This window comes from Sminthopsis crassicaudata, chromosome 1 (assembly GCF_048593235.1).
Source record: "Sminthopsis crassicaudata isolate SCR6 chromosome 1, ASM4859323v1, whole genome shotgun sequence".
NCBI lineage: Eukaryota > Metazoa > Chordata > Mammalia > Dasyuromorphia > Dasyuridae > Sminthopsis > Sminthopsis crassicaudata.
The window spans coordinates 691,983,564-692,010,508 of NC_133617.1; the positions used below are offsets into that span (position 1 = coordinate 691,983,564).

At 34.9% G+C, this 26,945-nt stretch overlaps 1 protein-coding gene across 3 annotated transcripts in view; it reads right to left on the minus strand.

Moving 5' to 3' along the window:
• XYLB (xylulokinase) overlaps positions 1-26,945 on the minus strand; it is a 242,523-nt gene that overhangs the window by 139,171 nt on the left and 76,407 nt on the right. For all 3 annotated transcript variants that reach the window (XM_074283633.1, XM_074283631.1, XM_074283632.1), the window contains exons 9-10: positions 15,760-15,878; positions 4,610-4,691 (exon numbers count right to left, since the gene is read on the minus strand). In XM_074283633.1, the coding sequence (XP_074139734.1) occupies positions 4,610-4,691; positions 15,760-15,878 (201 nt within the window). The remainder of the gene's footprint in view (positions 1-4,609; positions 4,692-15,759; positions 15,879-26,945) is intronic.

A 26,945-nucleotide genomic window follows, 5' to 3' on the forward strand; every position in this document is an offset into this window, starting at 1 on the left:
CTTTCTTCCATTGGTGAATCCCTCCCCCCTGGGATCTTCATTTTGTAGAGTTGCCCAGGTTAGTCAGCCTTCAACACTAAATGGTGCCAGAGGGTTTCGACCAAAAATGTGCCTTTTTGCCTTAACACTGATCAGAATATAAAAACTTCTTCCAGTTCTTCTCCACCACACACATGAGTCAGATAAATGGGAGATGCAGTGATGATGACATGGTTCTTAATAAATTATCACTAAAATTTTAGAAAAATCTTTGACTCTCAAAAGTTCTCCAGCAATCTGCAAGAAAGAAATGCTTCTATCTTTTTAGAGTCAATACTCTAGGAAAAACTGAAATGAGCGCTTCTAAGCTGTACCCCAAAATCCATGCAGACCTCTTAATTTCAAAATGTAATGCTATTTTTTAAAATCTGTATTTATTTATTTAATTTTGTTAAATATTTCTGCATTACATTTTAATTGGGTTTGAGTCACACTCAAGACCTCATTTCTAGAGAACTAGTACTTATATATAACTTGGAAACCCCAGTTGAGCATCTTCCAAATAATTGAACACTTCCATTATCTTTTCCTCATGCTCTTCCAATTCCTTTTGGAATATTGACACCATTCTTGTGTGCTAACACTTCCAAGTAGTTTATGTTATTAGGCACATTCTCCATGAGTCCCTAGAAAGGGATAGGTACATAAAAAATTCCTTGGGGTGTTTTTCCAAAGTGGTAGAATTCTTACAGAGCAACGGAAGATCTTCTCCTTGCCTTTCTTTATAGGTATCTGAAAGTGTTCACTATATAAGTTCAACACTAGAAACCATTTGGATTCGTAAACAACAATCAAAGACATCTTGAGCTTCCAGCATGGGGCACTGATTTGGCTTAGTTTTCTTGTATCCAGCTCTTTCCATTCTCCTTCCATACCACCTAAGGGAGTCACACAGAGTGAATGACTCTATTATAATATCATTGACTCTGAGGGAGTCACAAAGAGTGAATGACTCTATTATAGTATCATTGACTAACAGTTTCTTCAAATAATTACTCTAGTTTCCCATCTCACAAAGGGCAATTTCCATTAATAATGCCAAAAAAGTCAGGAATTATTGAGGTAGATTCTATTCATTGTCTCACAGGCATACCACATGCTCCATTTATGCAGTCAAAGAACATTAGTCTCCATGGTGAGTTTATTCCTTAGATGATCCTTGTATTCTATAGGTATTAGAGACTCACTAAAATCCAATTCTTCTACAACCACTCTTGAGGTGAAAGGTACAGTATTGTTTTGATGTTCTTTTCTACCACTAACCTCTTTAATTTGTTGAGCAAACTACAATCCTGCTTCTGTGAGATTGCTGTTCCAGAATGGCAATAAGCTTTCTCACCAGAAAGCAGGGATCTTTGAAGTGCTCAAAGTCCCAGATTTCTGCATATCTTGATTTGGATCCAAACAACACTGACGTTACAAAGGTGTTGATAGGATCTGAAAATACTACCGTCATGGTGTCTACCTACTTACTAACACTCAGAACTTCTCCAGAGAAAATCAAACTCACATTGGTATAATCCAAAGATGAAGGTAATCCTTCTCACTCAATATACAGAGTTCTAATCCCTGCATGGGGTGTAGATATATATATTGTAAATGGCCATAAAAAGTATTGCCTACAATTGTCACTAAGAATAACACCACATTCTATACTTCAATACTAGATAGTACAGTCAGCACAGTCCCAGCCTTGAAGTCAGGAAAACCTGAGTTCACAACATGCTTCAGATGCTTACTATCGGTATGACTCTGGGCAAGAAACTTAGCCTCCCAGGCTCAGTTTCCTCATCTGTAAAATGATGATAATAATAGCATCTATTTCTTTTAAGTTATTTTGAAAATAAAATTAAATAATATATGTGTATATGTTATGTTATGTAAAGTGCTTAACAAATCTTAAAATGTTAATGTTTGCTACATCATCATCATCATTACTATTATTATTTTCTTTACTATCATTACTGCATGAGGCTTTATAAATTCAAGTATAAAGGATACAGGTAAATTTGGATTGTCACAAATAAGAGGGCTGGGATAATTTCTATCCCTGTCTCCAAGCTCACTGCCTTCTGCTGGTCAAATGGAATTCATCTTCCAACATATTAATTCCAAATTTCTCCTTTGATTACATCCAGCATTCATACATCCATCTAGTTCACAGTTATATCTATGCTCTCTTCATCTGTGCTCTGCTGTGGCTGCTAATTTAGAATTGACTGATTTTCCTTTCTGGGAAAAACAGCACTAGCCACTGTACCATCTCCCAGGAGATTTGCCTTGAAGTTCTGAAGGCTGCTCTGCTCGCTCTGGAGTAACCTTTCTCTTGGTCAGTGACCTAGACCTGAGATGTCTTAGACCTAATCAGAAGCAGTTTGGCTGATGTAAAACCCCTCTTCCTCTCTGCTACCTTCACCTTGAATGTCTTCAGTGGTGTATGAGCTCTGCCTTCTTGAGAGACTATCTATGCTATTCAATCATTGTTAAGTACCCCCTAAAATGTCCTTGTCAGACAATTCCCTCTTGGTCACTTGTTAGAAAAAGACAAGTGGTTTAGTCAGGAAGGATGTTAATGTGTGTGTGTGTGTGTGTGTGTGTGTGTGTGTGTGTGTGCAATTAAAGATGCAACCTAAAAAGAAAATAAGTTACAAATGAAAAAAAAAGTTCATTTGGTGTTAGCATGTCTCAGTTTGCCCCATAACTAGTGGATGGGGAACAATTATTCCTGGATCATAAGTTCCAGCCCCCAGATAGGAAGATGCAATAGTGGAACCATTTAAGGGGAGATGATAGCCATGGAAAGCAGGGAACTATGAGAGTCCAAGAGAGAGGAGTGCCGTAAGACCCAACAAATGGCAGCAGCTTTGTTACTGTGGTCAAAGGGTAATGGGGGTTTCATAGTATGGGGCAAAGAGCCCTAGTTCTGGCATCAGAGGAACTTTACTGGATCTTCTGAACTGCCTTTGAACTTCTGAAGTTTACTACCTGTGTGAACTCAGGCAAATATTTTTATCTCCATGAAATTTAGTTTCTTCATCTTTAAAATGAGGGGTTAACCTAATGGCTTCTGTTGTCCCTTCCAGCTTTACATCTATTAGTGTCTGAATTCTGAAAATTTCTGGATCCAAAACAGAGAAGGGAGAAATAGACATTGCTGAATGGCCCCAATTTTTGGTAGAGAAAAGAGCAAACATACAGCCCTAACACCAAATGAGCAACAAGATATTTGATAGGAAATCTGGCCTAGTATTTGGAATGTGAAGGTCTGAAGAAAAAAAAAGACTGACCAAACACCAAAATCCTTTTGGGGGAACCCTGAATATTAAAACCCAAAATTACTTTAAGGTAATATTATAAAATTCTGAAGGCCTGTATAGCTTCTTATGAAAGGCTCAGTGGAAGGAAAGGTTTAGTCACAAGTTTGATTCCCTTCTGGGATGGGAAGACGAAACCACAAAATAAAGCACTATATATCTGAAGAGATGCATCATCCCTAAAGGAAGGTGTGACTTAGAGGAAAGAAAAATGGAATGACTTTATGGAGCAGCCTGCACCTTTTATGTTGCAGTATATTTTCTGAGGATTGAAATAAAGGCTGTCCTATATCTAAAATATATTGTTAGCTGAATGCTTGCATCAGACTTAGAGGTCCTTTACTGACATCTCTAGAGATCAAAATAATACATTGCAATTCTCAAAGGAAACCCTAAGAACAGTGGTCAAATTCAGTGATTTCTCAGTTCTCTTTGGAATTGAGCCAAGTCTCTTTTGTAAATCCAGAATTTGATTCTATGTCAAGGGCTACAGCAAGAATTCTTATACTTTCAAAAACTGCCCTTTGAAAATCAAGGTACTAAGTCCTGGAGGTTGCTCACCGTTAAAGGGCAGGAAGAAAAAGAGAATCCAGAGAAAGGGACAAGTTATATGAGATCCCGGAGAAAAGTTTTTTAAGTCAAAATTCATATTTTAAAAAATAAAATAAGGTTCCTTACATTACATGAAGTGTAAAACAGTTATGGGACTATAAGCTAAATCATAGAGAAATGGATGAAGAAAATGGATTTAAACTGGCTAGAAAAAAAACAATTAGGAGAAAACATGTTTCCTCTGAGTATTTGAAGAGCTATTATAAGAAACGGAAATTAGACTTATTGGATATGTCTCTAGAGGATGGAAAGAGGACCAATAGGTGGAAACCATAGGGAGAATCAATATAAGAAAAACTCATGAGCCTGTGCTAAATCAAAATGGAAAATACCACCTGTTTACTGCAAATTTACAAATAGAGAGTGGAAGGGCCCATTGAAGATGTTAAACCTGAAATTCCTATATGGTACAAAAAATTGAGCTAGATCAGATCCTTATAAGATTTATTCCTATTATTTAATCCTACGAGTCTATTAAATACAGTAGAAATAGAATAGCAATGCAAATCTTGGAAGAGAATAATTAAAAAGCTCTTCTAAGAAGTGGTGACTATGTGCAATGCTTCTACTGATTTGTTTTTCTTCTGAATTGACATGTTCATTCACAAGCATCTATTTTTGAAAACACACAATATTCTTCTCACCTGGATTGTCTCCAGTGAAGGCTATTACTTTACATTCAGAGTTGAACCCATAACGCTGAACGAGATAGGAAGAAATAGGTCCCTGGGCAGAAAAATAAAGCAAAGTCAATCAATCAGTCATAGAGTATTATTGTCCTCATTTTGCAAGTAAAGAAACAAATTAGACAGGCTTAATGATTAGCCTGTGGTCAAACAGCTAGTAAGTTGGAGAGACTAGATTTGAACACAGGTCTTTTCTAATTAAGTCTCCCTAGTTAGCTATGTCTCAACTGTGTCATGTTTATTCCAAAAAAGTCTCTCTATTTCATAACTATATTTCTATAGTCATAGTCAATGTATATATTACTGTTCTGATCCAGATTTTTAAAATTTGAAATAATTTCATATTCTACATTTCTTGTTTTTCTTTGAATTTATCACTTTTGATGCAATAATATTTATGCTTAAAAACCATAAATTATTTAGCCATTCTTTAGATGATAGACATTTTTTCTTTCTTTTTTTTAATTAATTTTATAATTTTAACATTTTTTGACAGTACATATGCATAATTTTTTTTTACAACATTATACCTTGTACTCCCTTTTGTTCTGAATTTTTCCCCTCCTTCCCTCCACCCCCTCCCCTAGATGGCAGGCATTCATGTACATATTAAATATCTTATAGTATATCCTAGGTTCAATATATATGTGCAGAACCGAATTTTGTTGCTGTTGTTGCAAAGGAAGAATTGTATTTGGAAGGTAAAAATAATCTGGGAAGAAAAAACAAAACAAAACAAAAACAAAGATGCTAGACATGTGGGTTATTTATCCCTCCCTTTTTTTGCTATTTTGAATAAACCTAAGAAGTAGTTGTGAACATTGATGAACTTAAACTTAGTGTCACAAAGATTTGGCTTAGAGTCCTCTCTCTCATATATACTGGTTATGTGACCCTAGGCAAAGTACTTAACCTCTCACTGATCATCCCTCTGCAAATTATCTGTAGGGATAAAAATTACAGATCCAGCATAAAGTAATAAAAATAGTATACTGTAAATTTTTATATTCAAAGGTATTTTCCTCTTTTAATAAAATTATTAAGTACAGTTCTTAGGTAATGGGATCACTAGGAAAAAGCTATGAATGGTATTCATTAATCAAGAGAGTTTATCTCCTACCATATGTACCACTCTTCTCTATCCCACCACAAAAAATAGCAGCAATCATCTGGAAACCAGTTAACCAATATTTCTCATTACTAGTCTCCTGAGTCAGTTTCAGAGATATAAAGATATGAATATTTCATATATAATATATTTAAACAAGAAAAGAAAAACATTAGTCAAATATTCCTCAACCTAAATTTCATACACAAGTAAATAACAGTGAGTTGATAGCCAAAACAATGATTGCTACTTTCACTATGTCATCAGCCATGAAATCCTTCAACTCGGGTGATATGGAATGAAATTTTCCTGAGAAGAATTTCTCTAAAATATGCTAACATCCCAGGAAAGCAAAAATCAAAACCATGCCTTCAAAAATTAATAGCATATAGCAGCAGGTGGTTACTGCTGAAAAGAAATTGAACACGTCTGAAAGCAAAGTACAGAAATGAATTTTAAAAAGAGGGAATATTAAAGACACACCCAGTTTTTCACTTATCAAAAAATAATTCATTCTTAAAGGAGAGGAAGGGGTGGGGGAAGGAGATACTAGAAAAAAAAATTTTAATATCAAAAGTTTCAATACATGAGGTGATCCTGATGGAAAAGAGGTTTGGATTGTTGTTGTTTTTTAGGGTTTGTTTCCTCTGCTGAAAGTTTTATGGTTTTCATTTTCCAATACAATGTGGGGCAAATTATGAGAACAGAACAGAAGACTGTTACCAGCTTCTTTGTGTTGCTCCTATAATCCTCCAGTCAGTAAGGCACAGTTGGAATAATTTGTAGGTAAAAATTCAATGCAGTCTACTCTGTAGAAGCAGAAGATTGTAATGGAACAGGTACTAGAAAATAAGACTAAAAGTCTTTCCCCATTAGATAAAAGCTCAAATAGAAGAAACTAAGTTCTCAAAAGAAGAATTATCCAAATTATCCAAAAGGAGATAATTCAAATTATCAATAACTACATGAAAATGCTCTAAATATTTTTCCCAAAGTAAATTAAAATAACTCTGAAATTTCACCTCACACCAACAAATTGACAAAAATGATAAGAAAGGGAAAAAATCCAATATATAGGGCCTGTGAGAGACAGGAATATCAATAAAAAGTGGTATCTGACATAATATCCACAAAAGTATTTTTTGTTTTAGCAAAAATAAAATGGTTACAAAGAGGTACCTATGGATTGAGGAATAAACTATATGTATATAATGAAATATGATTGTGCATTGAGAAATAGTAAATTAGAAGAAATGCAGAAAAATCTCAAAAATATTTCATGAATAGAGTGAAGAACCAAAAGATGCATAATTGCTATAATGTAAAGGAAAATAACACAAAAAGATCAGATTTTAGGTTGATGTAATAACATATCTTAATTCTAGAAATATTTTCCCCTACTCTCAGTATTAATGTGGAAGACCACAAAAACCTCAAAGAAACCTTTTTTTAAGAAAATTGCTTTGGTTTAGTCATTTTGTAAAACAATTTAGGACATAGTTCTAACTATCAAAACTACTAAACTGTGCATACACAGTAATACCACTATTAGATCATTATCCTAAAGAAATCAAAGAAAGAGGGAATGATTTATGTATACAAAAACAAGCTCTTTTCATGGTGGCAGAGAATTGGAAAGTGAGGGAATGTCCATGAAATGGAGAATGGCTGAATGAGCTGTGATATATTTATTTGTTTTAATACTATTATGCTGTAAGAAATACTCCTGTCCCTGCTGCTAATAATAGCCAATATTAATAAAACATTTTAATGTTTGAAAAGTACTTTATATGTGTTATTTCATTTGATTTTCACAATCTATTATCCCCATTTTATAGATGAGGAAACTGAGGCTGGGAAGAATAAAGTGAGTTAGCTAGCATTACACAGATAAGTATCAGAGGCAGGATTTGAATTCAGATCTTCCTGACTCAAAGTCCCCTGTATCACCAAAGGAGATGGGGACAATAGTATGAATTGATGCCAAATTCAAAGGATAATGTATACAATAGCATCAATATTATGAAGACAATTTTGAAAGACTTAAGAATTCTGATCAAACAATGACCAAATACAATTCCAGAGAAGTTGAAATGAAAATATTATCCACCTCCTAAAAGAAAGGCAATGGACTCTGAGTACAGACTTAGACTTTTTCTTTAAAACATGGCCAATGTTAGAATTTGTTTTGTCTGACTAGCCATATTTGTTAATATGGGCTTTATTTTTCTTGCTTTCTCACCTGGTAGGTGGAGAGAGGAGGAATGGGGAATAGAAACAGTGAGATGGAGAAAATACAGCTTTGAAAATTAAATTTAAAAAGATAAAGAAAACATACTTGATCTAAATAAGGGGATACCTGGGATCAAATTCTAGACCTACCTCTTATAGTCTGTATAAAATTTGTCAAAATTTCTTTGTTTTTGTTGTTATTGGTCAGTTGTTTAGTTGTATCTGACTCTTCATGACTCCATTAGTATTTTCTTAGTAAAGATACTGTAATGGTTTGCCATTTCCTTCTACAGCTCATTTTACAGATGAGAAAAAAAATAAGACTATTTACATAACTGTAAAATGGAGATAATTACATGACTTACAGGGTTATCATGGAGAAAACTTTATAAGTCTAAAAGAGCTATAAAAATAAGCATTTGTGTTACAACTTTAATCCAATTTTCAGATATTTTTTCCCCTGTTCACTATAATGTCTAGAAAAGTAGTATTGCTTCCCTTCAACTAAAGAGATCACTTCTCTTATTTCACTGAGAATATCAAAACTGTGATAAACTCTCTCTTTCCTCCTTTTCAAACAAAACTTCCTTCAATATTTTCTTCATTTGATCTAATTTCTGAAGAAGAGGTGGACCTTCTCCATACCAAGACCAGCCTTTTTATTTGTGCCGTTGATTTCATCCTTTTCCATGTCTTCCAAGAGTTTACTTTTAATAAACATCCTGCCTCTATCCCTTCCATTTTAAATTTCTCCTTATTTACTGGTTTCTTCCCTGCTACACACAAATAAGCCCAAATGTTTCCATGCTTATAAACATATACATATATATACATACACGCACACGCACACACACACACACACACACACACACACACACACACACACATATATATATATACACACACACATATATATGGGGGTGTTTATTCCAGAGGGGTATTTATACACACACACCTATACACACACACTTGTGTGTATTTATATACAAATAAATATTTACTAATAAATAAATTTTATATTTTATTAATATTTTAAAATAAATTAATGTGTGTACATAAATAAATATATTTATATATGTAAATAAATATAAACACATATGTATATATGACACACACACAGACATACAATTTCACATACCCTTGAGAGCTGGATTCCCATAAGTTAGATGGGTTTTAGTGTACTTCATGGGTAGCCATCCTAAAACTATATAATTCATGATCCCCCCACCAGTGTACTTTCCATTAAAAGTCAGCTAACATAATTAGGATAACTTTCCTAAAATGGCATAGAGAGAATAGAAGTTACAAAAATACTTCCCCCATAAACCTGGGGCATATTCTTCCACAAATACCAAAAGAACATAGGTGGAAAAAGTAGGCACAAACTAAGAACACAATAGTAGCAAAATACATATGTAGGGAACACATGTGGCCAAGACATTTACAACTCTAGTATTACTGAGTCTCACAGTCTTTCTCTCCCTGTAGTTTTTTCTGTTAGTCCTGCTTTCAATTGCTAGAGCTAGTTCTCTTGAGATACATATAGCTCTTATGTCTTTAAACTGATATATCTGACTTTTCTCATATCTCATCCTTCTTGATTTTAGCTTCTGACAATGTTGAGCAACCATATGGATACCCTTAGCTTCTGTGACACTGACCTTTTCTTAGTTTTCTTTATATTGCATTGACCACCCATTCTCAGGTTCCTGTGTTGGACCATAATCTATCCACTGCTCATCTCCTAATCATGAGTGTTATACAAAATTTTAATCTGAATTCTCTTTTCTTTTTTTTTTTTATATCCTGTCTTTTTATATCATTTCTATGCATATAACTTAAACTTTTTTTCCATCCAGCTCAAATCTTTGTTCCTGGAACTCTAATCCTAGACCACCTGATGCCTGATAGATATCTCTGTCTGGGAATTTCAAATTTCAAAATAATTTCTAATTGTTTTCAAAATGGACTGAAAGAGTAAAGACCTGCATAGTCAAAGAAGTCAGAGAAGACATAAATTAGAATTATATTTGTGATACATATTGGCTATATGACATAGATAAGTAACAATCTCCCTGTGGCTGAGTTTATTCATATGTAAGATGAGAATGATAATAACCCAGAATTGCTGTATCAAAGGAATTTATCAAAAGAGAAAAAATGTAAAATGCTTTATAAACATTAAAATGTCATGTAAATATTAATTATGCTATGAGTCACTCCAAAAGTTCTTCTAAACTTCCATATTTCCATTCAGAAGACAATCATATTTCTAGTTAACTAGATTTATAACTTTAAAATCTTTTTTGACTCTTTCCTCTCCCTTTACCTTACCCTTGCCCTCCATATTCAATCAGTTTCCAAATCTTGTCACTAATATCTGAAAATACATCTCATATCTGTCCCTTTCTCTCAATTCATCACTCTGTCCATTATAGTAGGCTTCTACTTTTGTTGTTACCAGTCTTTCCAATTCCTTTTCCATGCCCTGTATAGTTATTGTTTACGCATTCCATTATCAGGGGAGAATCAAAAATGACTTTTGTGAGGTCCTCAAATCAGAAAGTTCTATCTTCTCCTCTTTTGTCATCTATATCTCCTATAACACAAGACTAGACCCACAGTAAACAATAAATATCCATTGATTTAACTCCAGCATCATCCTTGTTTCTATAAGAACAAATATAATGAGAGAGATAAAAATAATATTTTTCCCTGACTTTGCCTCAGACCCAGAGGAAGTTTAAAAAAAAATGAGCTTTTCCTGGTATCTGGAAGGAATATTTTGCCTTACTCAGCAAAACTCTGAATTACACACCAGAATAAGACGTATCTACTGAGGAAATAAATCTTTCCATTTTCTGCTACAAAAAAGTTAAAGATATCCAGGGGCTATATTTCAAAGACAGAGATTCTCTAGCTTCTACCTCCCTCTCTCTTCCTCATCACCCAGTCAGGTTGTGAGCATGCTGTGATTAAAAGTGCTTTTTTGAGAAAAAAAAAATCAATTCATTTATATTCCTTCAAGCTACTATTCTCATTACTAGATACATACTGAAAGCATGTCTTTTTTAGGCTAGAAGTGACTAACCTTGCTACAAAGAAAAACAATTTTCTCCTACCTACAAGTAATCACATATGAATCCAGAAATTAAATAGCAATTTGTTATTAAAAAATGAACATTCTAGGAGGCAGCTAGGTGGCGAAGTGGATAGAGCACCAGCCCTGAATTCAGCAGGACTCATGTTCAAATTTGGTCTCAGACACTTAACACTTCCTAGCTGTGTGACCCTGGGCAAGTCACTTAACCCCAGCCTCAGGAAAAAAAAAATGAGGGAAAAAAATGAACGTTCTTGTTAAAAAATTTTAAAATGCAATTTTGTGTTGGGACAATTTTTTTTACACATCTGTCTGACTCATTATTGTCTATTAAGAACATTAGATTCTCTCAATATATCTTTCCAAGCATGAAAATCATCTCTTAATTAATTAATATTTTGGATTATGATGATTTGAATTAAGTTTTCACGTTGGATTTTAATTTCTGTCTCTTCATTTGAAATATCGTTTTAAGTTGTTGATATGTATGTGTATATATGCACTGCTTTTATATTTTTCATTCTACCAAGAAATTCCTTTTAAGATAATATGTTAATACTTTTGTTTTTATATCCATTTTCTTTCAGATCTACCCATTGCATATGCCTTATCCATCAACCTATTAATGAGCCTTCCACTGCAACAAGAAGAAGAACAAAAAAAAAAAAAAATTTACAGAAACCAACTGACACAACACTTTGCCAATAAAAAGGAGTTTGTGCTATTTTTGGAAGAAAATCTTTCATAAAGTAGATAATTTGGTAACTTATTAGTCAATAAAGAAGGCACTAATCCTAAATCTCAGTTTCTGCATCTATAAAATGAGAGGGTTGGACAGATGGCCTCCGAAGACTCTTCTAACTTGATCTCCAATTCTATGATCCCAATGGTATTGCTAAGTGATCAGGGATCAGAGTTTGTCCCAATAAAAGTTCACACCAATAAAGTGAATGTAACAATATTAAAAAACTGGACTGAACCTGATATTTTGTAGAACAATACACAACTTTTTTTTTTCCTCTGAGATTACTGTCCTTTTGGATATTCCTTTTCTCTGAATTCTTTAAAGCAGAATTTCTCATGTGTTTCCCAGAACTCCAGATCAGAATAGGGAATATTTCTGTAATGAAATTCTAGTTCTATACATAAGGACTTCAATAACATAAATGGAGAAGAAAATCCATTAATAAAACAATCTAGACAGTGGCATTATAATGACCAAGACTTTCTTCAAAAAAGATACATGAAAATGCAGTTCTCCCCTTCTTTGCAGAAAGGGGAGACTATAGATATGGAATACTGCATATTATGTCACATATTATGTCACACTTTTTTTCAATATTTAAATTAATATTTTCCCTTTTTTCTTGATTAAAAGAGATAGTTCAGAGCAGAGAGGAGGAAAGAGACATACTATGAGAAATATATGTGATGTAAAAAAAAATATCAAAAAAAAGTTTTTAAAAAGAAAAATGCTTAATGCTAGTAGCATTTTCCTCTCCAGAGTATTAGCCAAGAAATTGTATCTGTCTGAAAAGCAGCCTCCCCTTTAATCCTCCTCTGATGTCTCATCAAGGCATAAAAACGACACCAAGTTCTCAAAGTCCATCCAGTAGAATATAAGGTTTGGCAGGTTTTATCAAGCTGGAAATTATTTTATTAAGAACTCGTCAACAGATTGGGTCTGCTATCCAAGGACCAACCCAGCTAAGTAAAGAGAGGCTCATCACCAGAAGACTAGCCATGAAGTGATGAATTCTCTGCCCCTGGTGACCTATGAAATAGATAAAAAATTGAATAAATGGCTTTGGGCCTTACACAATCTCCTTTCATTTCCCTCCTAGTGACAATGGTACAGTGTTAGAAAGGGGAAAGGAAAACACTAAGAATCACTAAATTCCCACATATAACTGATTTGCATATCAGTTATATGCATTAATTTAACTGATAGTGTTTTAAATGCAAAATCTCTGTCCAATAAACAATGAATTCCTAGTCTGCTGCAAGATTGAACCACTTCGTTATTGACATTCTTGCAATACACATCAACACTTTTGGTTAGGTAAGATCTCTAAATACCAAAGAATTCATCCAACTGTGGAAGACTAGAGGGCCTTCTCATGGACGTGCACAGCAGAGTCAAAACATCAGCTTTTTAATCACATAGAAACTAAGTGGAATATAAATTTATAGTGCAGATGATCAGTTCCATGGATTGAGAAGGACCTGCATCTGTGATTTCATTGGAATACAGAATTTCAGTTAAGAAACCTCCTCTGCTAATTCAAATCAGCATGTTCTCTACAACTTAAATTCTAAGAGTTTCCCAGAACAAAGGTGGCAAATATGCTGCTCACAGCCCACATGAGGCTCACAACACTCCCAAGTACCAAACCATATTAATTGGGAAATATTTAACAAAATAAATAAAAATATAATAAAACATAGATAATATTACATTTTAAAACTAAGTCTCCACCCTCCTTTTCTATTTTAGTCTGATGCCTGAGCCTGGGGTACTTCAAGGTTTGAGTGACTTATTGGGTCATTTGCCCAACATGTTTTGGAGATGGGATCTCCTCGGTCTGGAGACTGGCCTCCTCCACCATGCCATGTTTCTTTTCTACTATGGGATGGGAATAATATTAAATTCAGGCATCAAAAATATTGGGGCCCAAAATTGACTAGGAGATGAGTGGAATAAATTGCATTTGAAAAACCACATGGTGCCTTCAACAATTCTAAGATTCTCCTTGACACAAAAGTTTACTTCTTCAACAGCAATATTTTTTCAGTGATATTAATTATATGGCTGCCAATCATGGCACACCATGATCTCTGAGGAATCTATACTGTGGGTGACCTAAAGAGCAGTGTTCAGAGATACATAGTAAGTGGAAGAAGACTGTAGTATAATAGCAATAATTATTGTACAAAAATATGGCATAAAAGAAATCCATTAAGGACATGTAGATTAGAAAAAGAGGAAGGCCATTCAGGTAGCAACATAAAGGAACAATGGGCATTCCAAGTATTACACTTGTGTCCACGAAATGCTAAAAGACCTAGCAGAAGTTCTCCAGTGTGTTAGGTAAATGATTTTAGAGGATTTACTATTACTAAAGAACATGAACAATATAGGATAAGAAGTCACAGGTGAATTGCAATCTGCACCAATAGAAGTATCCAAAATATTCAGGTATCCAAGTATTCAAGAGATAAAAGAAAAAGGAGAGGCTTAGGTTGATATGTCTCAGGGTAGTCTAATTTAACAGGGAAAATAGAAGAGAAGGTATGTACACAATAAAGTTCTTAAGAAAACAAGCACTTGTTGATTCCCAACCTTTTTGGGGCTTTTACAGTCTCAATGGAAACTTACATTAGTAGAGGAAATTTTTTACCAAGAAGTTCCCTATACCAAAGAAATCAAAGTCTATTTTCCCTAAAAAAAAAAAAATATTGCCAATAACAACACATGAAATCTAATGTGACAAGGGGATAGTTTTCTACCTGTCATGTATGTGTGTGTGTATGTGTGTGTGTGTGTGTGTGTGTGTGTGTATAATTCTACTATGCTGGAGCTCTTCAAGGGCAAGGGTCATATTTCTCTGTCTCTTCTATTATGTTCATCTACTGAGCATAAAGAAGACACTTAAGAAATATTTACTGATTATCTGCCCAATCTGACATTGAGAGAAGACTGGCATAATAGGTAAGATGTTGGACCTGGAAGTTAGGAAGATCTCTTCAAATCCTGCTTCTGACACTTACTATCTGTGATCATGGTCAGATAAACTTGAGTTAAACATGAGTATTTAAAAGTATTTTTTTGGCATGGACAATTTCTTTGTATAACAACTCTCATTTAAATTCAACAGACATTTATCATAAGCTACATTCAGTACTGCTGTTTGGTGCAAAGAAATCCTCAGGGGACTTAAAATTCAATAGATGAGATAAAATTAAATACATAAATATCTATAATACAAGATAAAATGTAATAAACATCACAAAAGTACAACCTGCTATGGAAGTCCAATGTACCATGGGGAACAATCCCAGAAGAAGGGGATTTCAGAGGGAAAAGGGAAGATACCTCAGAAAATTTTGTGAAGGAGGTGGCCTTTAAGGTAATCCTTGAAGGAAGGGTAGGATTTCAGCAAAGATTGAGGGAAAGTACCCAGGAAAAAGAACTAATGAAGCAATTAAGTATAAAGTACTTGAAGACCTATTAGGTGAATAATAAAAAAACATATAGGGCAATAGTAAGAAAGGAAACTTTAAAAGTAAGTTATGGCCTTATTGTGAAAGGTCTTAATATCAGGCTAAGGAGTTACAATTTAGCCAGGGAAAGTTTTTGAAGGGAGAATTAGAAGACTAATTTGCCAGAAACTGTGAACAGGATGGGTTTATCTCAATGTTACCTCCTTTTAAGATTATAAATATTTTTTTCTTAATTGAGTAATTCTTCAGAAAATACAGTGCTTCAATTTTCTCTTTATTTTTCCTTATTTCCTATAGAATTCTTCAAAATTTCACTGGTATACAGGCAATTTAAAGGAAATTCTACTTAAGGACTTATCTACTTATCTTAAACCATATCTGTGTTTACAAACTCTACTAAAAAATGGCATCCATAAGCTTTTTATCATTGGGTTGAACACATACCAGTACTGAATTTGAAGGTACTGCTGGTCCAAGTTTCTCCTGTAACTCAAGTGCACATGCATCAAGGCAGGGCTGGGACCAGGATTTTTTACGTATGTCCAATAAATTCATTCCAGAACCTAAAAAGTGAAATTATGACAACATGAAATAATCACCTTGAAAATGACATTTTATTAAGCTGTATAAGAGAATATATAACTGTTATGACCTTTGAGACTGAGCTTCTTTTTCACTGAACACACAAAACTGACCTTCAAGAATCTAAAACACATATTTTGACCGCATAGGGAATTTGCCCAATTCTCAATGCTATCTTGAGGAAGTTCCTTCTAACTACTCCAAATCCTTCTCAAAACCACCCTCAAATACAGGATGATTTTCCCCATTGTACAAGACTTGTACAAAAAAATAAATAAAATGAAGCTTCTCTATCTCTTTAAAAAACAAACTCTATTAATTAGGATCTTGTTTAAACTTCTATTTAGAAAGTTAAGATATTCCTTTAAATAATATCTTGTGTTTCCAGGAGTAAATTGAAATCTTTTCTAATTGTACAAGTATATTTGAACTTTTTGCATTAAATCCAAAGTCAGATTTTTAAAGTTTGTTTGACTTTTTGTCTAAATAGTTTGTGACCAGTGAAGTGACCAGTTCTCAGATGCCTTAGTTTGTGTGATTCATCATTTATAAACTGTCAATTATGAAAGAAGGAGAAACAGTAGCAGGTAAGGTATAGTGAAAGTTTGGACTCTGTTTAAAGGCATAAGCACTTTGTCCAAATTGAGGACTACTGAGCAAAATGGGAGAGATTTAAACTGATATTGATTTTTCTTCTTCATTTTGTATAAGTGTCCTAAAGTGTGTACAAGTTTTATCCAGTCTTATTTTTCCTTCTTAGGGAAAAACTAACTTATTATCATTATCTGCTAAAGGGTGAGTGCTGTTGGACAAGGCTGTCTTCTCTACTGATCTTTTCCCTGCACACATATATGTACAGAAAAATCTCCCTTTGGAGATAGAACAGTGTAAAGGAGTGACTGTGGAATAGGTCTCCCTGATGGGAAGGGAAAGTGTGTTCCTGAAAAGCTGGTAACAGCCATATTCCCAGTGTGGAGGACACTGAAAAGGGAGTAGTTCTACATTCCCTTCCACAAAGTCTCACATAGATGATAAACTTCAGAGAAGTGACTAGAGGAATCTCTTTCCATAGTATTAGACAAACTGGCTAGAGCTAACTCTTACAATCAACCCCTTCCTAATTCTACTTTCCTCCTTCATACTCTGTCACTGTGATTCACTCAGTTAACTTTTCTGAACATCTTTTTCCTCACCAGTAAAATAAGGATGATGGGGTTGTTAAGAGGGCCAAATGAGATCCTGTTTGTACAGCTAGTACCATCATTGTTATTCTTCAATTAAAATCCTTTTCTCTTTGCAGAAATGTGAAGTAAACCTGATTCATGTCTTCTGCTCTCTGGTTTTCTGCCTTTAGGCTAACAGAGAATCATCCTCTGTTAATTACCTTTTGTTTCCCCAGAGGGTAGAGGAAAGATTATTCATTAATATGCATCTCAAGTAACTAGTATATGAGAGTGAGACTCCAAGAACTCACGGCCATTGAGCCAACCCGGTCACACAGAAAACGATTCTCCTCGGCTGCCTTCATTTCCAATGCCTTCAATCAATAGTGCTAGAGCGCCATTAGTTTTTGTGTTTTAATTTCCTGCTGGACTGGAAAGTCACTTTGCACCTTTCTGTACCCCACACAGCTGCTGTGGATTTTGGTCATTGAAATGTCCCTAAGCAATGCTGCTATTTATGCTAGTGGACAGCTCTCAGTTCATGTCTGTACTATGACATGCGTGTGCTCTCATCCTGCCCATGCTGTTTCCCTCTCCCCCTTATTAATAGCTGATTTTTCTCAGAATCGTAGGATTTCTGAGTTGGCAGGAACAAGCATTTCCTCTGTCATGGAGATAACAAATTGTTAACCAACTCTTATGTAAGGTCCTATAGGAAAAGAATAGCCATTACATATCCAAGCAACACATTCTACCTTAGGACAGCTGTAATTGTGGGGAAGGTTTTCTTTACATTTAGCATGCACCTGTGATTTCTACCTACTGTGTTTGGTCTTGATTTCTAGGGCCAAAAAGTTAGTTCAGATGTTCTCAACGTGAATTCCATTTTATTTTATTTTTAATTAAAGCTTTTTATTTTCAATATATATACATGAATAATTTTCAATATTTACCCTCACAAAACCTTGTAGAGACTTGTTCTATATTCTCTTGGCTACTCTTCTAGATCTATTTGCTTTCCTAAAATTCTCACTTTTGACCTTCAAACTGATCATCAGTTGATAAGATCATATGATACTCCATTGTTTCTTGACTTGGACCTTTTACCTTTCCCCAAGGCTGGCTGATTCTCACTTGGTCTGTCATCTGGGTAGATGCTGCCATGCTCACCATCTTATGTTCTCTTGAGGAAGAGACAAGATGACTAAGGTTGTTAGAGAATTTTACCCTCCCTTAGCATACACAGTTGAAAATGTAAATGGGAAATATTCTGATTATGATTAATAAAGAAACAGAATGGGCTCATTTTTAGCAATTCCTAGAAATAAGCTCCCTTCCTCCCACCCTCACTCCTAGACAGCAAGTTATCCAATATATGTTAAAGATGTGCAACTCTTCTATACATATTTCCACAAATATTATCCTGCACAAGAAAAATCAAATCAAAAAGGAAAAAAATGAGAAAATAAAATGCAAGAAAACAACAACAAAAAGAGTAAAAATACTATTCAACCTGAATTTTAAATAATACTTTGATTATACTATTCAATATAATTGGTTTCCTTTGTTATCTTATTTAAAATATTATTCTGAAAAGGAAATGTATAAGCTTCAGCCTAACTTCTGAAACACACACACACACACACACACACACACACACACACACACACACATCAATGTTAGGAAACCTTGGCTCTAATTCCATTCCCGATAAGATAGCCATGTTAGCTCTCATGTCTAGTGCTCTCTTCTCCAATATAAAGATCCTTAGTTCTAGTTAAGGTCATGTGGTGTCTAAATTGCCAATAGGATCCAGATCTTTCATCCCTCTAACCCAACACTCTTGCTATGACACTCAACTGTCCCTCAAATAATATGGACAATATTATGGTGCTCATTATAAGGGTTTTAACCTGTATTTTGAAAAGTAAAATGAAAGTAGAAGCATAGTGAAAATTAAGCAATTAGAAGAAAGGACCACTTTCAACTTTTATGTCTAAGAGACAGAAAAATTATATCCTAAAATAGGGTTAGAAAGTAGTTCTCTCTCTTAACCTTATGGTCCTAGCACCTTTTTGTCCTTCATTATGCCCCAGTGGTCACTCTGTGGTTAAAGGAGTTGCATGCATTTGTCAGGACTCCCTTCTTTCCAGTAGCAGGATGGATGTTTGTAAAGTCCTTCTGATAATTACTAGCCTCAGACCCTGACTAGTTCTGTTACCCTGGGCAAGTAATTTAACCTTGATTTGCCCAACAACCTAACAACACAGCACTTAGTAAGTAAACATTAGATACATAAAAAGGGAACAAAATGAATGATAATTGTCTTCAAGGAGAGAATCTCATACTCTTCAGTTAAAGTCAGTGGGGCGCAGGTAGAAAAAAGCAAACAGGCAGGAAGTGACACCTGGATTCTAGTTCTAGTTCTGCTTTGCTACAAACTTTATTACCTTAAATACAGACCTCTCAAGGCTTTAATTTCCTCATATGTAAAATGAGAACATTAGATGATCTCTAAGGGTCCATCCAAACTAAAACTCTGTAATGATTTCTGAAGTTATTTATAAACTGATATCATGGTTTTTTTTTCCTTCCAGTACTTTCCCAGATTGAGAAGTTAACCTCACAGATCTGGTATTTCTAGGGTCATTTTGTTTCCCCCAGAATTGGGTCATTTCCTTACTTGTCCCTATGGTAAATAATGACATCATTAAAGCAGAATTGAGGTTCTTCCATCTTAGCTATTATTGCTACTCAAATTAAATTTATTTTTTTAATCCAGCTAGAGCATTGGGCTCAGTCACCTCCTAGAGTAATGACTTCCCCAGGCTCATTGCTTCCAGTGTATTTCTCTCACACAATAAAAGTTAAGTGATAATGGTACATGATGGAGGCATTTCCTCTCATTTGTTTTGAGTGACTATTGACAGCACTGACTTCCCCCATTTCCCATTCCAACTTTTCTCAAGTTCACATTTCTTCTACTTTGACAAGACTCCTTGTCAAAAGGCCATGATAGAATGACAACTAACATTTCAGAAATCATATCCAAGATTGCAGAACCATTGAAATGTCTTTGTTATGTTTATGCAAAACTTTCAAAATTCATAGGAAATAAACCCAAGAATTTTTGGGCTGATAAATCACTTTACTATTCTGAGATTCCGTTTTTTAAGGTGGTTTTTTTTTTGAGCTTTAGTTTATGAACCTATAAAATGAGACAATAATGACTATCCTACATACTTTAGAGGATTGTGTACTGAAGATCCAATGAAATAATTAATGTGAAAACACAATGAACCTTTATAAATAGAATTATTTATAGAAAGTTTTGTTGCTATTTATTGGCAGGGGTGGTTATACTGATGGGAATTCTGGATCAGCTTATGGCTGAACCAGCTTATTCTCAGGAATTGTTAAAAAAAAAAAAAAAAAAAAGAACCCATTCTGTTCCTTTATTAACCACAATCAGGATATTTCCCATTCCCATTTTCAATTGTGTATGCCAAGGAAAAGTAAAAGTTTCTTATAACCTCAGTCATCTTGTCTCTTTCTCAAGAGAGCAAAGGGTGGTGAGCATGACAGCATCTACCCAGATAACAGACCAAGCGAGAATCAGCCAGCCTTGGGGAAAGGTCCAAGTTAACATGGAGTATCATATGATCTTGTCAAGTGGTGATCAATTCTAAGGTCGAAGGTGAGAATTCTAGGAAAGCAAAAAGATCTAGAGGAATAGGCAGGAGATATAAAATAAGTCACTAATATGAATATGGGGAGTTGTGGATGGAAAAGGAGAAGAGAGAGGACCACACACAGAACAAGATGAGGAAAGCCCTCAGGAGAAGAAAGTACCTTTTTTCTATTGGGGTCATGTTGGCCCTTTCCCTTCTTAGATAAAGTAAGTGGGACAGGACATAAATCATACAGGATTAAATGGTTAACACAGTTTGAAGTGTAATAAATTTTGAAATTTTTAAATGTATGGTGATTTAAAATATGTGCCAAGTGGGAAAATCCATATTTAATCAGAACTTTGAGAACTATTAAATCAGATTTTCTTATTCCCATTTAAAAAAAGGTATAACCTTTCTGATTTTTAACTCATTTATGTGCTTGGTTTGCTTAAGTCCTTGCTTTCTATAAACATATAACTAGAGTAAATGAGATGGTATCTTTTTTGGAATATCACAGAATCTTTAACTCAATTCTTCCTTGGACTCCTAGATACACATTTTATATCTCATGCTTGTTTACATTAGTTTAGTTAGTCCTTAATAATTTTATACCATAGCCCTTTCATCTGATGTTGCTGTTCAGTTTTGTCTAACTCTTTATGAGCCTGTGGACCATACTGTCCAAGGTTTGGGTTGTTTTTGTTTTGGCAAAGAAACCAAAGTGGTTTGTTATTTCCTTCTCCAGTGTATTAAGGCAAATCAAGGTTAAATTAATTGCCCAAGGTCACAGAGCTAGTAAGGTTCTGAGGCTAGATCTGAACTCAGGTCTTTCAGACTCCATACCAAGCACTCTATCCATGGAGCCTCCACTTGCCTCTTTCTTCTAAAACACATACACCCTAATGCCTCTAATCATATTTTTAAATTGAAGAAACATTATGCCAGTGCTATCACAAAATAGGAGTTTACTAAAGGCCTAATAATTGATTCTATCCCTGATAAAGAGGCATCTGGCAATGAAGTATCAGAATAAACCTTCTAATTTCGAAGGAATAGTATTCTACTAGAAAACTAAAAGATAGACACAGACAGACAGACAGAGACCAAGAGAAAGACAAAGACAGAGAGACAGAAAGAGACCAAAACACACCGAGAGATGAAAATAGAGATAGAAAAAAAAAGAGAGAGAGACAACGAGACAGAAAAAGAAAAACAGAGAGAAATAGAGAGACAAAGACAGAGACAGAGAGAAACATAGGGAGACAAAGACAGAGACAGAGAAAAACAAAGAGAGACAAAGAGACAGAGATAGAGAAACAAATAGAAAAAGAGACAGAAACACACACACACACACACACACACACACACACACACACACACAGACAAAAACAGAGACAGAGAGAAACAGAGAGGTAAAGACAGAGACAGAAATAATAATTTTTGATAAAATAGAAAGGTTGAGATCTGGTAAGGTTAAAAGAGATTCTTTACTACAGCATCTTTCAATGACACTTGCACTTAAAAAAAATTGAACCCTGGGGAAATTAACCCCAGCCAAGGAATATGCAAAGATAAAAGAACTATGATATTTTTCTGACCATAATTTAGAAAACAGTTGAAGTGAGTGACTCAAAGGAAATAGTAAAAGATAAAAAAATAAATAAATTAAAGTCCAATTTCCCATTATTCAGCAAAGAGTTGAAAAGAGATGTTAGCAGACAAAATAGAAGAAGAGATCCAATGATTCAGCTCCTAACTATGTGATACTTTTCCTTCCTGGACTTTTTTGTCTAGCTTATATTCCTAACCATAAGTACTCCATGGGAGTCTGTTCTGGGCCGTCTTCTCCCTCTATACTATTTCAGCAGGTGAGCTCATCAGCTCCCACAGATTCAATTGTCATATCTATGCTAATGATTCTTAGAACTACTTAAGCAACCCCAATCTCTCTGTTTAAAGCCCAGATTCTCATCTCCAGCCACCTACTACAGTAGATACTCCATCCCAAACTGCATATCCAAAGAGAAATTCAACTCAATATTTCAAAAACTGAACTCGTTATCTGTCCTCTCAAATCCTCCTCTTCCAATCTTATATTTTCTTATTACTATCAAGGTTACTATCATTCTTAGAATAACAACCTAAGTGTCATCCTTGATTGTCCTAACTCTACGATCTCCAATATCCATTGATGGTATCTTTGCAACACTTCTGATATACTCCTTTCTTTTGTTTTTTTTTCTTCTTTTAAGCGACTTGTCCAGGATCATACTATTAATAAGTATCTGAAGCTGCATTTGAACTCCCGTCCAGGAATAGTGCTCTGACCACTGTGCCACCTAGCTGTCCAATACTCCTTCTCTCCTCTGCCTCCTCCTGGGGAGGCGCAGGTCCTCATTACCTGATCTTTGGATAATAGTCTGTTGGTTGATTTCCCTGACTCAACTCTCTCTCCACTCCAGTATATCCATCACTCAGCTATAAAAAATTAATATTCTTAAAATTCAGGTCTGATATGACATCCCTGTATTCAATAAACTCCAATAGTTCCATGTTACTTCTAAAATCCAATAGAGAATCCTCTGACATTCAAGCATATCCCAGCCTTGCTGCCTTTTCAGAGCTTTTAGCCCTTCCTCACCTCTATTTCTCTGTGATGCCATATCACTGGTCTCCTTGCTGCATCTCAACCAAAACATTTCTCCTTACTAGCTATTTTCACTGGCTGTCCTGTATGTATTTCTCTTTCTCTGTTTCTCTGTTTGTTCAAGTTCCAGATAAAAATTTGTCTTCTCTAAGAAGCTTTTCCAGGTCCCCCTTAATGCTAGCATCTTCCCTCTGCTGATTACCTCCAATTTATCCTGCACACATCCTGTTTCTACATAATTGCTTGCAGGTTGCTGCCCTCCTTAGACTGTGAGATCCCTGAGGCCAGGAACTATTTTTTTCCTTTCTTTGCATCTCCCGTACCTAGCACAGTGTTTAGCACATACCAGGTGCTTATGTAATGCTTGCTGACTGACTGAAATGGCAGGATTGATTTTAATTTAAGCTATTCTCCCTTCTGAGATAGCTTGGCTGATAAGAAGAGAGTTTTATAGATATTGGCTGAAAAGCTTAGCTAAAAGACCTGCCTGGGAAAGCTTCAGAGAATGAGAAAAAGGGTACTGAGTGAAAGAGATAAGGGTTGCTAAGTATATCATTAGCTTATTTATATTGCTGTTTATTTAGAATATCCTTTTCATCACATAGTGTTTCAACTGACTGATACAAAGTAATATTACGAAGGAGGGTGCTAGTTGGTGCAGTGGTAGAGCATGAGCTCTGACTTTAGGAGGACCTGAGTTCAAATTTGACTTCAGACACTTAACACTTCCTGGCTGTGTGAACCTAAGCAAGTCAATTAACCTCAATTGCCTCAGCAAAAAAAAAAAAAAAAAGATAAATAATAATAATATTACTAGGAACCCAAGAGTTATGGCTTAGAAAGGATCTTCCCCATAAAATAATAGAATCTGGGGTAACTCACTAAGGGGACCCAGAATGAGGTAGGGGAGGGAAGGATGGGGAGGAAGGGAAGGGAAGAATTCTATGACCTATGCTATACCACCTACTTAATACCAACTGTCAATGGAACATGGGGCAAGATTCTGATAGACAAAGAATGAGAAAGATTTGATGACAGAGAAGGTGCAAAAGATAAGAAAGATTTAGGCCCTAAGTTCTAGGGCAATTAAAGGGACAGGAAGCCGGTGGCAAGAAGCAGCAAGAATGCAAGTTTAACTATGGCCTACCCTGTGTATAACTAAATATAAAAGAGTAAGAAAATAAATAAATAAATAAAGTTTTAGAGACTGGGATAAGAAAAGGAGGAAGAGGAAAGCACAGGAGTAATAAAAGCAGAAATTTTTGTTAAATCTTCATTTACATACAGGGACAAATACTTTGTATTCATTTAGCTGGAAGTCTAGAAAATATATTCCAGATGCTAAATTCAGTTAATTTACTATTTTACTTTATAGAATTACTTTCCATTCCAAAGTCCTTTACATTTCTCTAAATTAAGAGAAATCTCTAATCAGAACACACATACAGTATACTCATAAACATCAATAGATATAAGCATATCTTATATATAATGCATATAGTGCAGTGATAGATAAAGTAACTATCACTACAGGTGATGACCAGCATGTGCCAACCAGTTATATCCCAGACCTGAAACTTGAAGCAGGGATAGAGATGAGCCTGTTTAGTGTTTATGTCAATATTATCTTTTAAAAGACCCAACTCTGAACAAAGATTCAACTGCTGAATTGGAGGAACAATCAATATATATAAATCCTAATTGAAAAAAAAATGATTTTCATTATTCCAAGGAGAGGCTTAGGAGGTCTGAAAGAACATTAGTTACTTCATACTGGGGACTATATGACATACATGTAGGTGAGGATAATATACAGCAGCTAGGCAGGATAATGGATGGAGCTCTGGGCATGGGATCAGGAAGACTCATTTTTATGAGTTCAGATTGAGTCTCCAGACACTTACTGTGTGACCATGGGCAAGTCACTTAACCCTGTTTTGCCATTACTCCTCTAGTTTGTTTTAAAAAGCTGGAAAAGGAAATGACAAACCACTCCCATATCTTTGCCCAAAAAACCCTCAAATGGGATCACAAAGAGTTAGAAATGACTGAATTTAATAATAATAATAATAATAATAATAATAATAATAATACAATTACAGGAGTGATAGGAGCAAAAGAGAGCTGGATAATGTGTTCTAGAAAAGTTTGTAGAGAGAGTAAACATTTCTGTCTGGGAAGAGCAAGGGAGAAAGGCTTCACAAGGGAGGACATGGCAACTAAATTGGGGCATTAAGTAAAACAAGGCAGAATGATAAGAAAGTGTATTCCCCACACAGGAGACAAGTCTGTGTGAATATATACAGGCAATTTTTTGAGTTCAGAGAATAGCTAAAAGCCTAGTTTAAACATCAACAAAGAATATATGAAAGCACTTTGGGAAAGTAGATTGAAGTGAGCTTGTGGAGGTTAGGGAGTCTGTATTTCATTCTACCAGAAATGGGGAATAAAAGAATCATTTAGGAAACCTAGATTTCACTCTAAATATTTGTGTGATTACTATGTAACCTCACCCCCAGATCTTAGCTTCCTCATCTGTAAGATGAGGATAAAGGGAAGATGAGTCTAAGATCTCACTGAGTTGTTTGTTTGTTTTTTTTTAATTAGTGTTTGAAAAATATAAGTCCATGTATCATTCATTTCCATTGTTACATTTATGATCTCCAGGTTGAAACTCTAGTGACTTCATCTTTAATTCTGGCATTTCTTGAGTCCTAGAATTACTTTAATAATGACATGCTAGGCATTTCTTCTTGAACATCCAGAACAGATTCAACATGCTTAAAACTAGATTCACCTTCTTCTTTCTCTCCAGCATCAAGCCTCTTTTATCATCTATGCTCCCTTATCTTTCTTAATAGGTCTAGAATTCTTCTAGTTACAGACTCAAAGTTCTGGGACCATCATTCCATATAATGGAATCATAGATTTAAAGCTGAAAGGAACCTCAGAGGCCATCTGGTCTACCTCCTTCATTTGCTAGAAGAGGAAACTAACACTCAGTAGGATTAAGTGATTTGTTCAAGGTCATATAGGTAATAAGTAACAGGAGTAAAATTTGGGCATGAGTCCTGAGTCTAGAATCAGTGTCTCTTAACACCTTCTTCCTAAGTCATCTTTTTTTTTTAACATATAAATTTTCCCAAGTCTTTTATTCCTCATGCAGCCTAATTGAAATTTCCCAAACATTCCTTTTGATAAAACTAGATTACCATCTTTGAAAAACAAAAAACAAAACCCAACTTTATAAAAGTAAGCAAATGCATATAGCTTGAAAGAGCCAAGCAATGAATACCTAGTGCTTGCATGATGAAATCAAGAGAAATGATGATAATTTGTTGAAATCCCCACCTACAAATTAGGGTAATTAGAAAACAAAGGAAGATAAGCTCCAGACTAAAATGTTCCAGAACAAGTACTCAAGTAAAAGACAGAAGAGGATTGTGGTTCATCCCTTCATATTTGAAGAGCACCAATGACATCATGAGATAAGATGTTTATTTGCATGTGAATTTGGATTTAAGTAAAGCAGAGTCACACAAAGTCAGCAATTTCATTTTTATC